Here is a 14,088-nt window from a genome sequence, read left to right on the forward strand (position 1 = left end):
CGGAGGCCAGTCAAAAAAAATAAAAATTTAAAATATATATATATATATATTATTTTATTTTAACATGTTTTGTAAAATTGTATTTTATTTTTATGATTTTATTTGTTTCCTTCCTCAGTCCTCCATATATAAAAGAGGTAAATCACAGCCAGGCTGTCTGTCTCTGTGCGCGCGCGCCGCTCGTCACACGTAGCCACGGTTTCACATTGCGGGCGCGTGCTCCCGTGCGCGCTCACACCGGCTATTGTGTTTTTATCAACAAGGAGACCACCGTGGCCTTACGGGGGTATAACTGAGCCAGCTGAACGGGAACGGGACTGCTCCACCATGGGGGACGAACAAGAGATAATGTGCAAGTTGGAAAACATCCTGGAAATACGGTAAGAAGGGATTAAATCCAGCTGTTGTCACATTTTGACGCGTATCGATAAACGTTATTTTAAGCTAACGTTAGCTCTCCTGGCTTCGCTTTTGTTGCCGAGCTAGCTAACATTAGCCAGTCTGCTGCGAACCCCCCATGTCTATTAGGTTTTTTTTTTTTTTTTGCTATTCTAGTTTCCGACAGGTTTTAGGAAGACTACAGACTGAGTGAAACATGGACGTGAGGAAGATAGTTAGGGTGCCTGTTCGGGATTATCCGTATATTAGCATTCCAGATGTGCATCTAATAAAATGCCGATACGTGCCACGCTAAATATTTCTACGGGAAAGCTAGCTGCTTAGCTAGCCAGCCTGTCGGTTGTCATCTCGTATATAAACACCGCAGGCACAATGGTGTTTGTTAGCTTCTTCACAGCTGACTAAAACCTTACAATAGCTTCACATCAATTCACGAGGTGAATCATCATTTTACACAGATGCTTTTTATTGATTTTTGTGAGAAAATCTTTATTTTTTGTGGCATAAGTGAGTAAAATAACCTGACATCTGTTGTCTGTTGTCTGGCCGCTGTTTGCAGGAACAAGACCGTCCAGATGCAGAAGATCAAGTCGCGTCTCAAGGCCGAGTTCGAGGCTCTGGAGTCGGAGGAGAAACACCTGAAGGAGTACAAACAGGAGATGGACCTGCTCCTACAGGAGAAAATGGCACATGTGGAGGAGCTGCGGCTCATCCACGCAGATATTAATGTGGTGAGTGAGTCCTGCATGCAGAGATGAGGAGGACGTGAGACATCTGACATCTCAATTCAGCTATTTGGATGAGTTTATTTCAGTGCCTGCATTGTTTTCAGTATAAAATATATGTAATGATTGGGCACATCCATGAATAGCTTATGCTTATTACACGTGTAATAGATAGATAGATAGATAGATAGATAGATAGATAGATAGATAGAAACTTTATTCATACTGAGGGAAATTTAAGACATCCAGTAGCATATACAAACACATATATTAAAAAAACAGGGGTGTGTACATAATATAATTGCTTGTCAAAGCAATATACTTTAAAAATATTGGAACAACAGAACATTAAATTATAAATGTGGTCCTGAAATCCCCCGTTCCTGTCCTCTCAGATGGAGAGCACCATCAAGCAGTCGGAGAACGACCTGAATAAGCTGCTAGAAACAACTCGGCGCCTGCATGACGAGTACAAACCTCTGAAGGAGCACGTCGACGCCCTCAGGATGACTTTGGGTCTACACAGACTGCCGAACCTGAACGAAGAAGAAGAGAAGCTCTCACTGGAGTCAGTATACACACAAAAACACACACACACACAAAATTATTTTGCACTTGCATTTACGATGCTTGTTTATGTCATCTTTAGGTAATTTCCAATACCATAGTGGATTTACAGCCAATTATTGACACACTGTAGATCAGAAAACGTCTAACATACATTTTTCAACATTTGTATGAGCGTACGATGAACAGGGTTGTGTTCCTTTTCACAGATGAACGGTCAAAATCATGATAGTACCTCATATCTGTACTGAGATCAGACAGACGAAACTATGTGTTTATACCATCAACTGTCTATTGTTGAAACAACAGGCTGTATTTATGCCTAGATTACGTTATTTTGAGTGTAAGCTTGTTGCTCGTCATCTTGCGGACAGACCTAATGGATAATCACTGCAGACTTTTGACAAATTGGCATCATTATGTAATTATTCCATCTATTGGTGAAACTCACAGATCACCTCTGGAGGATTTTATGGACCCATACAGGATGATGTTTGGTTTCCCGGCGTATCTGTTGCTGTGGCGTTGCGTTAGTCGCTATGTTTGGCTCTGTAGCGCCCCTTAACATAAAATGAAAGCCCACTGCCTTAACTTTGATGTCCACGTATGAAATTTGGTTGGTCGTATACTGTAAACCTAACAGGAAGTCAGTCATTTTGAATTGAATGTGACTCTAGCTCCGCCCACTCCCATTACACATGAACCGCTTGTTGTAGTGAGGCATCTTTCCATTCAGCAGGTCATCCCCCGCCCCTTCCATGACACATGAACAGTTTGTTGTAGGCTCGTAGACTCTTCTGTGAGTCTGCATTTCTCTTGCAGAGTATTTATTGTGCTTTGCTGAGTGAAGGTGCGAGCGCCCGTTTTAATCCTGTATTTTTCTTGGACGACCGTCTCTGTGGTTGAGGATTAAATGCCATTGATGCAGTTCCATAATCCATAGAAAGGAATATGGGTGAGTGTGTACTTAAAAAGTTGATTTTAACAGAGTAATTGGTCAAAAAAAACTGAATCAAGAGTATAATCTCAAAAACATTTACAATGCAATAGTGAAACCATTCGATGCATCATCACTGTGGATATTAAAATCAATAAACCAATTGTTTTAGAGGAGCTCCTTTCCAGCATGAATTAGGTAAATAGCAGAGAATTCAGTCCATTCTGCCTTCAAGTGAAAATGCACTTTGACCAAAATGGTGCAACATTGTGAAATAGTACACAAGTAATTGCAAACAGGACTATCAATTTCATCTAACTGACAGTGCTGTTGGGTGGTGAAGTATTTTCTTTTGGCGGGATTAATTGTGTGACAAAAGTCTTTGAAGGCAAATGTTAAAAATGACAGGCAGTCGGAGGCCATGGGACTATCTGTCCAGTAGAGAAGTTGGGATCACATTTCTCAGAAGTCAAGGACAAATAGCACTTCCCTGCCCCTTAGTCACCATGGTATCTTGTGTATTTTTGTCTTTTTTTTTAATGCGACTGCACCGGCGACAGCTGTGACCGGAGGCATTGTGATTTAGGATCGCACTGTCAAGTCGGCGCGCTTTAAAAGCCGATCTTCTTCGGCTCGAGTTTAGAAGTCAGCGAGTTGTGGACTGCAATGTGGGCACGGCCTTGACCCCACACGGGAGTGGAAACGAGGAGGGAAGGTGCCGGATTGAGGATGAAAACAGCCTCATCCTGCTGTGGCCTGTCTGCTCTCTCCGTGCCTATCTGTGTGTCTCCGGATTCGGTCACTGATGCGGTCTGACGTAGCGCCACAGAGAGACTGAAACAAATACACAAGCGCCACCGCTTTGTGTGTCGCATACCTTAGCCTCGATGAGAAGAGGCTCGTGACATTTGCAGGTTTGTGCTGGCGAATAAAAACGGGATGTTTATCGGCCGGGGGCCCAAATGCTCTCTGCTGAGACCCGGAGATATCCTGAAACACAGCAAAATCAGAAGAGTGCTGGCAGAGTGCAGGGTCTATGTAGATCACACACTTCTAGTGGGTCATAAGTGATGATTGAGCCTGTAAACTATTGACCGCAAGATCTCAGGATTTTCTCAAGTAAATGTTGTGCCACACTTTGAACAAACCAAACTTCCATTCACTCCTGTTGTATTTTGGTGGCTACAAAAAAACCTTGAAAGCAGACATCTATAAACATCTGCACATGGTGGATCATGCAATCATGGCTATTAAAAACAACAAAACAAGCCCAATGCTCTCTCTCCCTCAAAAAACAATCTATATTTTTTACTTGCAAGATGTTTGAGTCTCTGTATTTTACATTCTTTAGGGCTGAATCTGAATTATTTAACGCTTCAAGATAAGTATCTGATAGGTGTTCTCCTGAGGTCTGTCAACCTATTCAGGTCCAACTAAATCTACCCTCCATGTCTTTTTATTCTGGCTTCAGTAACTGGTGAGCGATAAATCCATTTTAAAGCTTCAGAATGTCCCTGTTATCTACAACATTGCAGGCACATCAAGGGCGACTGCCAGACAAAGTGCAGGCTGACATCCACCAACAGCGTGTGATATTATTGTGGCGACTAGCTCATTTGTGATCGGCGGCCGTTTAATGCAATCAAGTATAACGTTTGTGTTTTCTAGTGTGTGTTCTCAGGGGACCAAAGTGCCTGTTGTGCGTTCGGACCTTTACTTACAGCTACGCCTGTCATTTCAAAATGATTTCTAATTTCTCACGTTGGTCGCTGAGGATATTTTCCACACTGCAAAATGAAATCTTCTTCACAAATAAAGAGCTTTGTGGAAGTGTGCTGGACCACCACTGTTAGGAAGCTCAGATGATGAGTTCATTTGGCCAGGTGGTAGCCATCTCCTTTTTCCTTCTCCGGCGTCTGCGCCTTGATTTTTTTTTTTTTCCCTCCCTGACTTTATGAGATACTTAGAAGGTTCTGACTAATGGTAACCTTCAGTGCTTTTTGCTTAGAGACAGAACTCATTACAGAGAGAGATTTATGCGATGACATCTCGCAGATGTTTAAACTATCACTTGCACATGTTGGTGGCAGAAAAGTAATAATGGTTTGAATCTGGGTAAATTTTAAGAAACGCTGTGAGACTGGCATGTCGGCAGCTAAATGGCAAAACAAAGTTTTATTACCTGATGACAAGAATGACAGAATCCATTTAACTTGTCTTTCCCTGTGAAATGTTTTAATGTGTACTCATGGTTGGAGGCAACACGGCCCATTCCATGTATTCAGCTAATGCTCTCCTCTATCACAAACCTATTTTGAGAGAAACCAGAGAGCGAAAAGAAATGGGATATCACTTTTTTATTTTGAAAATGGGCCAGTGAGGCATAAAGTCCAAGGCCAAATTTCTTTCCCAGCCCTTCACACTCACGGACACACACGCATGCAAGCGGACAAACATTCTCACAATGAATGTACTTTTGCTCAAGAGTTGCACATATAAAGAGGATGTGTGAGATTGAAAATATAATATTCTCCAATTTCAGTCTCCTTTTGTATTTGCTATTAGGACTCCACATCCCTTGATACTTGGAGTAGATGAGATAATCTCAACTGTGATGTGATTCACAGGCTCTAAATAAGAATCGCAGCTAGCCAGGTTTCTCCCTTTTTTCTCCCGCTTTTGAACAGTTACTTTGAGAAGCAGAAAGCAGAGTGGCAGAAGGAGCCGCACGAGCCCGCCATCCCAGAATCCCTCGCCGCTGCTGCAGCCGCGGCACAGCAGCTTCAGGTTTCCAGGAAGCAAGATGCACGCCAGACGGCCACCTTCAGACAGCAACCCCCACCCATGAAGGTAATCCTGACCTCAAGTATTTGAATAGTCGATATTTAAAAAAAAAAAGGCAGATATTTAAAAGAAAAAGTGAATTTCTCAGATGTATTTGGCTCCTAGAAGTCGTATATGGAGAAATGGGAAGAAAACAAAGTTGGACACCATCCTAAAGTTGAATAAAGCAAAGAATAAGCTTAGTCAGACACACCCGGATACCACCGTACAAAGTTGCTTATCTACAACACAACAAGAAGTTTATAAAAAATGTCTCTTCCCCCCCTCCCTCTCTCTCCAGGCTTGCCTGTCCTGCCACCAGCAGATTCACCGCAACGCTCCCATCTGCCCGTTGTGCAAGGCCAAGAGCCGCTCCCGTAACCCGAAGAAGCCCAAGAGGAAGCCCGATGAGTAGGTCCTCCTCTGCGTTCATCTTCCGTAGTGTTTAAAGGGACCTGGGTCCAAGACGCTGATCTAAGATCAGCCACGTACATCGCATGTATATGGCTGAAATAAGAGATCTGTGCTTGCAGGACAGTTTCCACACAAACAGCCCCCCGCTGTACAAATCGTCTTAGTACCTTTTTCATAAACCGTCAACTGAAGTTGATGGAGGATCTGGTGTTATGTTGTTTGTTTTATCAGTACTTTGGATGTTTATATGTAATTGTATGACTTATATAGTAGGTTTACTCGTCCCTAACTATGTAACTGCAATAATGCAAAACGGAACTTGATGTCCAAATAATTTTGCTCATGTTGCTGTTATTTTGCCTTAGATATTGTACTGTACTTATTTTATTTTTTGCAATGCATGCTTCCATGGCTGTCTGTCCTGTATTCTTATGTTTGTGCCAATATTAAAAAAAATTGCATAGGTTTAATTGAAGTTAAATAAAACACAATGTTATGTTTACAGTGATCAAGTGACCACAAATAGGAGAAAATGAAAGAGAGAGAAAAAAAAAGGCCAGACTCATTTGCTCTGAACAGTGTTGTGTGTTTAACTTTAATACAGTGTTAAGAAAATAAATGGCTGTTTTGTACGAAACTTGCATCTCATTGTTTACTCAAAACAAAAGGCTGGACTTTTATTTCTGTTATTAAGCGTTTAGTGGTGTGAACATAAACACAGCTGTGGCTAACCGAGGAGGCGTCATAGACATATGGATTAGTGTGTTGACCAAAAGGAGGTTTCTCCTGTGTGTGTGTGTGTGTGTGTGTGTGTGTGTGTGTGTGTGTGTGTGTGAAAATAAAGAGATGGGGGGGTATGTTTGACTCCGGCACAACATTGTCCCTTTCATTGTATTAACGCCGGGGCCCATCTCGCTGCAGCTCGGCTGTCTGGAAAAGGACAGCGAGCTCTTTCTAAATTAGTTCCTGTAGCTTTTTTTTTTTTTTTTGTCAGGGTAACCCCTCAGTTCATCTGTTACCAGGGCAACTCCACGTTCCTAAGTGGTTGCCAAGGCAACCCTGGGTTGCCGTGACCTGGCACATCTCCAAGCAAGTAGTTCCTCCCGAATCCTGCGAGGGGCACCGAAGGACTTTGCGAGATGTTGCCCAGAACTCCTCCAGCGTGCACACTCCTGTAAAATAATGAATAAGGGAAGGGGGACACATTACTAGTTTCAATCCCGCGGATTGACACAATGATTCTAGTTTAGTTTAAGAGGCGCTTAGTTCGTCACTCACTGCGACAGCCCGCGTCTGTGTTTAGTCTGCCCGTCGGTGTTTTGGAAGCGCAGTTGCGTCTCCTTCCTCCTGATAAAACTTCTCAAGGCCAGAGAAGCGCGTTCCTGCTCGCAGACGGCGCAGGCAGCGGGGTCGTGGAGCTCCGCCTCCGCAGCCTGGATACGAACACGAGAAACGAAGCGGTGTTCCTATCGCTGTTACAACAACCCCCCCTCCTCCCTCCCTCCCCCCGTGGAAAATATGAGTCACCAGAGAAGAGTGTGTCAACTGACCCGTGTCAGCACCTCCTTGAAAGTTTTGAATCTCAGCAGTGAGATGAGTTGAGGGGGCACGGTCTGGACGCCGGGTCCTTGATATGTGAGACAGGGGGAGGTTGGGTCTGCGCTGCCCCGGAGAGGGAGGTCAGGCTCGCCGCGATCCCGACACTCTTCCCCGGCTACGACTTGTTTATCACAGTCGCTCCTCCGGCGCTGCCGTTTGTTCCCGACGCGGGAAATCATTCTGTCGCAGTAGTTTCTGAGCGCTTCCTCCTCCATTTTGTACAAACACGTTTAAATATATATATATATTATATATCAACTGCACCGTTTCAGTGACGTGTGGCTAACCTGTAAATTAAGCCCCAGCACAGTTGAACACCAGACCGTCGGTGGTGAAATATTAACAGACTGGAATCGAAGCTAAAGGTCAGCACCACGGCTCCACCAAAGTGTTTACACGTTCTCTTCTTTGGCTGTTCGCTACAGCTGCGCTTCCTGCGGTCAGTGAACCACTAGCGCCATCTGGTGGTCGAAGGAGATTTTAATATTTTTTTAATCAAATGGCATGTATTGTATTATGTATTTATTTTTAAAAAAAAATATTCATAACATGTAAACCAGAGGATGTGTAGTGAAACACACAAAACATGTTTTATCATAATATAATTTGACTTTTTTTTTTTACATACTATTACTTTTTTCATGACTTTTTTCAAAATGCTAAACTGATGTTTTTCATCTTTTTTCAGAAATGCTATATTGACTTTATTCATGACTTTTCAAAATGCTATACTATGACTTTTTTCTATGGTCATGAACTTTGGGTCATGACCGAAAGAATAAGATCCCGGATACAAGCAGCCGAAATGAGCTTCCTCCGCAGGGTGGCGGGGCGCTCCCTTAGAGATAGGGTGAGGAGCTCCGTCACACGGGGGGAGCTCGGAGTAGAGCCGCTGCTCCTCCACATCGAGAGGAGCCAGTTGAGGTGGCTCGGGCATCTGTATCGGATGCCCCCTGGAAGCCTCCCTCGGGAGGTGTTCCAGGCATGCCCCACCGGGAGGAGACCCCGAGGAAGACCCAGGACACGCTGGAGTGACTATGTCTCCCGGCTGGCCTGGGAACGCCTTGGGGTCCTCCCGGAGGAGCTAGGGGAAGTGTCCGGGGAGAGGGAAGTCTGGGCGTCCCTGCTCAGGCAGCTGCCCCCGCGACCCGGTACCGGATAAGCGGAAGAAAATGGATGGATGGATGGATGGATGGATGACTTTTTTCATTACTTTTTAAAAATACTATACTGACTTTTTTCATTTTTTAAAAAATGCTAAACTATGACTTTTTCATGATTTTTTTTCAAAATGCTAAACTATGACTTTTTTTCATGATTTTTTTCAAAATGCTATACTATGATTTTGTTCAAAATGCTATACTATGACTTTTTTCATGATTTTTTCAAAATGCTATACTATGACTTTTTTCATGACAGTTTTTCATGATTTTTTCAAAATGCTATACTATGACTTTTTTTCATGTTTTTTATTTAGAAATGCTATACGATGACTTTTTTCATACTTTTTTCAAAATGCTAAACTGACTTTGATTGACATGCGATATAGAAGCATATGTTAGGACTTTTCAATCATTTTTACAACATTTTATGAATTTTGTCGATTTTTCACTTTTTTTTCGACATGCTATAGTATGACTTTTTTTTCCCCTGAAAAAATTGACCATGGCTTTTTATGGCTGTTTTGGACTCACTACACTGAGACTTGGCATGTCAAGCGATATGAGCGATTTTTATGACTTTTTAACAATTTTAAATATTTTTTTATGAATATATGCGGACTGACTTTTTCGTGAATTTTCGACATGCTAAAGTATGACTTTTTGGGGGGGGGGGGGGGGGTATGACTACGCCTTTTTATGACTATTTTGCAGGACTTTTTCATGACTTTTTTCGAAATGCTATTCTATTACTTTTTTCATAATTTTTTTTCAAAATGCTAATCTATGACTTATTTTATGAGTTTTTCCGACATACTAAACTGACTTTTTTTTATACTATGACTTTTTTCGAAATGCTATGACTTTTTCTTTGATAGCTATACTGACTTTTATCAACATACTATACTATAACTTTTTTTTCAAATATGCTACATACTACGATTTTTCATTACTTTTTTAAAATGCTATGAGTTTTGTCATGACTTTTTTTTCAACATACTGTACTATTCATTTTTTGAAATGCTATACTATGACTTTTTTAGACATACTACACTGTACCCATTGCGATCAGACAGTTTGCATTAGATTCTGTTTCTGAAAAGCACATTGTGACCCAGTTAAGAGCTATAATAATAAAAATCATTGTTCTTATTGCTGCAGCTTGAGCTCCCCATTGATATCACAAAAGCAGAAACTCAACACATCTTCAAGAGATTCAAAGAGTTTATTATCATATGCACAGTAAAGAACGTGTACAAATAGTCATTTAAAAGGCAGCATGTGACACAGAAATAACACAACAATAAAATGAGCTGCAGCTGTAGTGAGTTTGTTTCTTATAACAGTATTGTAGTGTTAAATTAGTGTTAAATTATCACTTGAAATATATTTCTATTGGGTAGTAAGAACAACTGCAAATTGTTACTCACTGGATGACTGACACGTTTTTATAGTTTTGATTTAGCACTCGACAGCTACAAACCGACTTCTGCACTGGCCTAAATACTTACACTGCGGATAAGAAAGAGGTAAGTTTCAGTTTTACCTTAAGGATGGGTACTGGGAACCGATGGCTGAGAGATTAGAGAAGGTCAATGGCTCAATCAAAGAACATAAAAGGATGTGAGGGATTAAATTCAATATATCTCGTCATTAGCAAGAGAATACGACCAATTCATCATCAGAAAACTACCAAATATAACATTTCTTTTTAAAAAATTTAAAATGTGGCATCATTTTCTGAGGGCAAACCCAACCTGTTTGAGATGACGTCGACTTGAAGAAACTCGTCCACAGTTCAGTCACTTGTCTGGGGAGAAAAGAAGAAGAGGACGACATAAGAACAAGAATATTAACATGTGCCCATGGTAAAGAACGTCTTTTTATAGGGCTAATAAAAACTATATCAATGTGTGTGTGTGTACTTAATCTGAATCACAATGGTGACGATGTTTTGGTTCTGAGTTGCCATAAGGCTCCACGCCCTTTTAAAAAAGTGCTACAACCCACCCCACCCCCGTCAGACATGGTATAGCTAGTATGACATCATCACAATGCCATTTTTATACACTACTATATATTTTTGTGATATTTGGAATAGCTTTCCATTTTTTATGGCACACTATATTATTTCACTTTTTGGCATACTGTATTATGACATTTTGCTTGCTATGCTTTTTTGTAATAACTTTTTATCACTTTTTTTTTGGCATACTTTCCAATTAGTTTTATTTCAAATATAAACATTAACATTTTTATGGCACCTATATTAATACTATTTATGATTTTTCATACTATAGTATGAGATTTTATATCTTCTGGGTCATTCCGTGTCATTTCATCAAATGCCTCCCACCTGACCATCTCAGAATGTCCTGAAAAAATTCAAGTACAAAGACACCAAAATATTAGGTCTCTACTGTCAACAGTTTTCTTATGAAACATCATTGAATGAAGGGTAGTTTAGACGGTTTTTGGCATCATGCTCTGAAAAGCCATTTTTAAACAGCAATATCTGGAAAACTATCTCACCTGTGGCCTTCAAATTTTCTACAGTGTATATCTGTTACTAATAGCCTCTAGACATGGAATCTCAGGGGTGTAGCTCAATGATAACCTAGTATGGTAGGTACTTAAAATGTGGCTTGTTGAAATAAAGTAGTACATTTGAATAGTGGTTGAGCTCCCATTTTTGCAGATAAAAGACTTCTATCATTTCTGCCTCTATCTCTCGTGTTAGCTTAAACATTCTACAAAATATAGTCTCTCTCAGATGATTAGTTTCACAGATATTAAGGCTCAAAAATGGAAGTTAACACATTTTTTCCCAACTTCAGAGTCATATTCCAAAAAACTGACAACAAATATCAGGTCCAAACTTACTTTTTTGAAAGATCATATTCTTGTCAAAATCATATTAAAAAATTGGGAGGGTGTTTTGCCTCAATTTGTCGCAGTGATTTTTTAAAATCCTGATATTGGTGGGGTTTTTGTGGTCAGTTTTGGTACTGCATGTCCTAACAGCCTACTAAACATCACAGGAGGGCAATTCAATTGTGTTTTTTACCATTTACCAAAGACTTATATGTGACTAAATGCTACTGATAAATTTAGCCTTATGAAAACATTCAAATGTAGCACAGTTGTAGAGGCAATAAGTCCTTGAATGTGAGTTAAACATGGTGAAAGCAGCTTTTAATGTCTTAAACCATGAACAAACATAGCATAATATTGAAGAGTGTACATTTTGTCATACTTTAAGTATATAAATTACACAACTAAATCAAATAATAATCTTAATTTGAGCATAAAGATTTTACATTACAATAAAGTCTCCAAAGTTTGATATTGAATAACAGTTTGTCTCAAGAAAATGGTAAAAAACACAATTGAATTGCCCTCCTGTGATGTTTACTAGTAGAATATTAGGACATGCAGTACCAAAACCGTTTGGAGTTGGAGTTTGGACCTGATATTTGTTGTCAGTTTTTTGGAATATGACTCTGAAGTTGGGCAAAGATGTGTTTACTTCCATTTTTGAGCCTTAATATCTGTGAAACTAATGATCTGAGAGAGACCATATTTTGTAGAATGTTTAAGCTAACACCAGAGATAGAGGCAGAAGTGATAGAAGTCTTTTATCTGCAAAAATGGGAGCTCAACCACTATTCAAATGTACTACTTTATTTCAACAAGCCACATTTTAAGTACCTACCATACTAGGTTATCATTGAGCTACACCCCTGATATTCCATGTCTGGAGGCTATTAGTAACAGAACAAATTTGAAGGCCACAGGTGAGATAGTTTTCCAGATATTGCTGTTTAAAAATGGCTTTTCAGAGCATGATGCCAAAAACCGTCTAAACTACCCTTCATTCAATGATGTTTCATGAGAAAACTGTTGACAGTAGAGACCTAATATTTTGGATTTGTCCTATTAACAAGTGTGTCTTTGTACTTGAATTTTTTTCGGGACATTCTGAGATGGTCAGGTGAGAAGATTTTCAGAAATTTGATGAAATTACACAGAATGACCCTTCTGTGATATTCTAAACTTATTTGTTTTTAATTTATGACATGCTAAACTATATTACTATATTTTCTATAACATTGTACTTGCATACTATAATTTATTGCATTCTTTGACTTTTTTTTTTTTACAACATGCTATAATTGATATTCTGAATACCTTTCAATTACATGCTATGACTTTTTCTGACACTTATGGCATAAATATGATATTTTTCATGATTTTACTTTTTCACTATACTATGACATTTTTGCAAAAATATTTGTCATACTTTATTATGATATTGTGTCGTATTATGCTATCATCTTATTAATGCAATGCTTTAAAAAAATCAATCAATCAGGCAGCTCATACATTTTCCTGCTATGAATAAACCTTGCATTTATTATAGTATTATGACACTTTTGGGGCATACTACACAGTTAAATCCCTAGATCTGTATGGCATACTAAACTCTGACTTTTTGATGACATAACACAATATGAGATTTTATGACATAGCTATGCTATTTTATACGCTGACATTTTTAAGACATAATAGATTGTGATTTTTTTATGTCATTATATCCCATACTAGCACATCAACAGATTCCACTTAAAGGTCAAAGGAAGCCACGTGACACGGTCTACAGTTAATTAACTATTTCAATAGAGCATGAGCAATGTTCTACAATGAAACACAAGTCAAATCCACCCTGGAGCGTATTTCAAATCTGACATATGGTGGGAGCCTGTAAATAAATACACATGATAAGGAAAGTGTGATGGTCCATCAATAGTTTGATGCATCTTTGAGCATAACTGCAATTCAAAGGCTAAACACGAGGTAGCCTTTCTATATCGCACATTATCATACGCTACACTATTTGCATGTTGCTGTAAGCCAAACAACGTTTTGAACCCGTTTGCTGGATTCACTCCCTGCGGTGTTTATGTTTACGTTTGGAAGCTACAGGATGCTACAAGCTAACATGCTGAGGCTACTAGCTGGCAGTCGCTCGCGGATTTTGTTTAAAACTACAACAACGGAGTTAGCGTGTACTTCGTCAACTTGTTGACTTCGCTAGTCAAATGACGTGTAGACCCCTCTCCCTGTTAGCATACCCCCTTTGCTGGATTCACTCCTTGGTGTGTTATGTTTACGTTTGGCCGCTGCAGGATGCTACAAGCTAACATGCTATGGCTAACAAGCTAGCAGCCCAGCCCGCATCGCGAGCAGCATTAACATAAAACTAAATGTGGTGATTTTGTATTGGCATACTCACAACGTATGTAGTTGTAGTGTTAAGACTGACGTTTATCTCATCAGCTTGTTCACTTCGCAACGCAAACCCGGAAGCCACCGGAAACAGTTCCTCAGGGTCGAAGCAGCTCGAGCCGTAGTTGCGCATGCGCGAACCAGACACGTCACTACCTTATTTTTCTATTTAAAT

At 40.0% G+C, this 14,088-nt stretch overlaps 2 protein-coding genes across 3 annotated transcripts; one reads left to right on the forward strand and one right to left on the reverse strand.

Annotated features, from left to right (window-relative positions):
* The first annotated feature begins 223 nt into the window (after positions 1–223).
* Positions 224–6,688, forward strand: zc4h2 (zinc finger, C4H2 domain containing). The gene is made up of 5 exons (XM_084010162.1): positions 224–380; positions 959–1,130; positions 1,520–1,692; positions 5,316–5,478; positions 5,753–6,688. The coding sequence occupies exons 1-5, from the start codon at positions 328–330 to the stop codon at positions 5,864–5,866; spliced, it is 675 nt and encodes a 224-aa protein (XP_083866288.1). The 5' UTR covers positions 224–327; the 3' UTR covers positions 5,867–6,688.
* Positions 6,689–6,825: 137 nt separating this feature from the next.
* Positions 6,826–7,847, reverse strand: LOC311013881 (uncharacterized protein). Of its 2 annotated transcripts, none has more exons than XM_084010164.1 (3): positions 7,416–7,847; positions 7,144–7,298; positions 6,826–7,034 (listed from the first exon to the last, which is right to left on the reverse strand). In XM_084010164.1, exons 1-3 carry the CDS (start codon positions 7,677–7,679, stop codon positions 6,881–6,883), a joined length of 573 nt encoding a protein of 190 aa, XP_083866290.1. In that variant the 5' UTR covers positions 7,680–7,847; the 3' UTR covers positions 6,826–6,880. The 2 variants fall into 2 exon arrangements, with proteins under 2 accessions (XP_083866290.1, XP_083866289.1); XM_084010163.1 differs by having other exon boundaries at positions 6,826–7,037.
* Positions 7,848–14,088: the final 6,241 nt, after the last annotated feature.

The sequence above is a fragment of the Eutrigla gurnardus genome (assembly GCF_963514095.1).
Source record: "Eutrigla gurnardus genome assembly, chromosome: 5".
Lineage (NCBI taxonomy): Eukaryota > Metazoa > Chordata > Actinopteri > Perciformes > Triglidae > Eutrigla > Eutrigla gurnardus.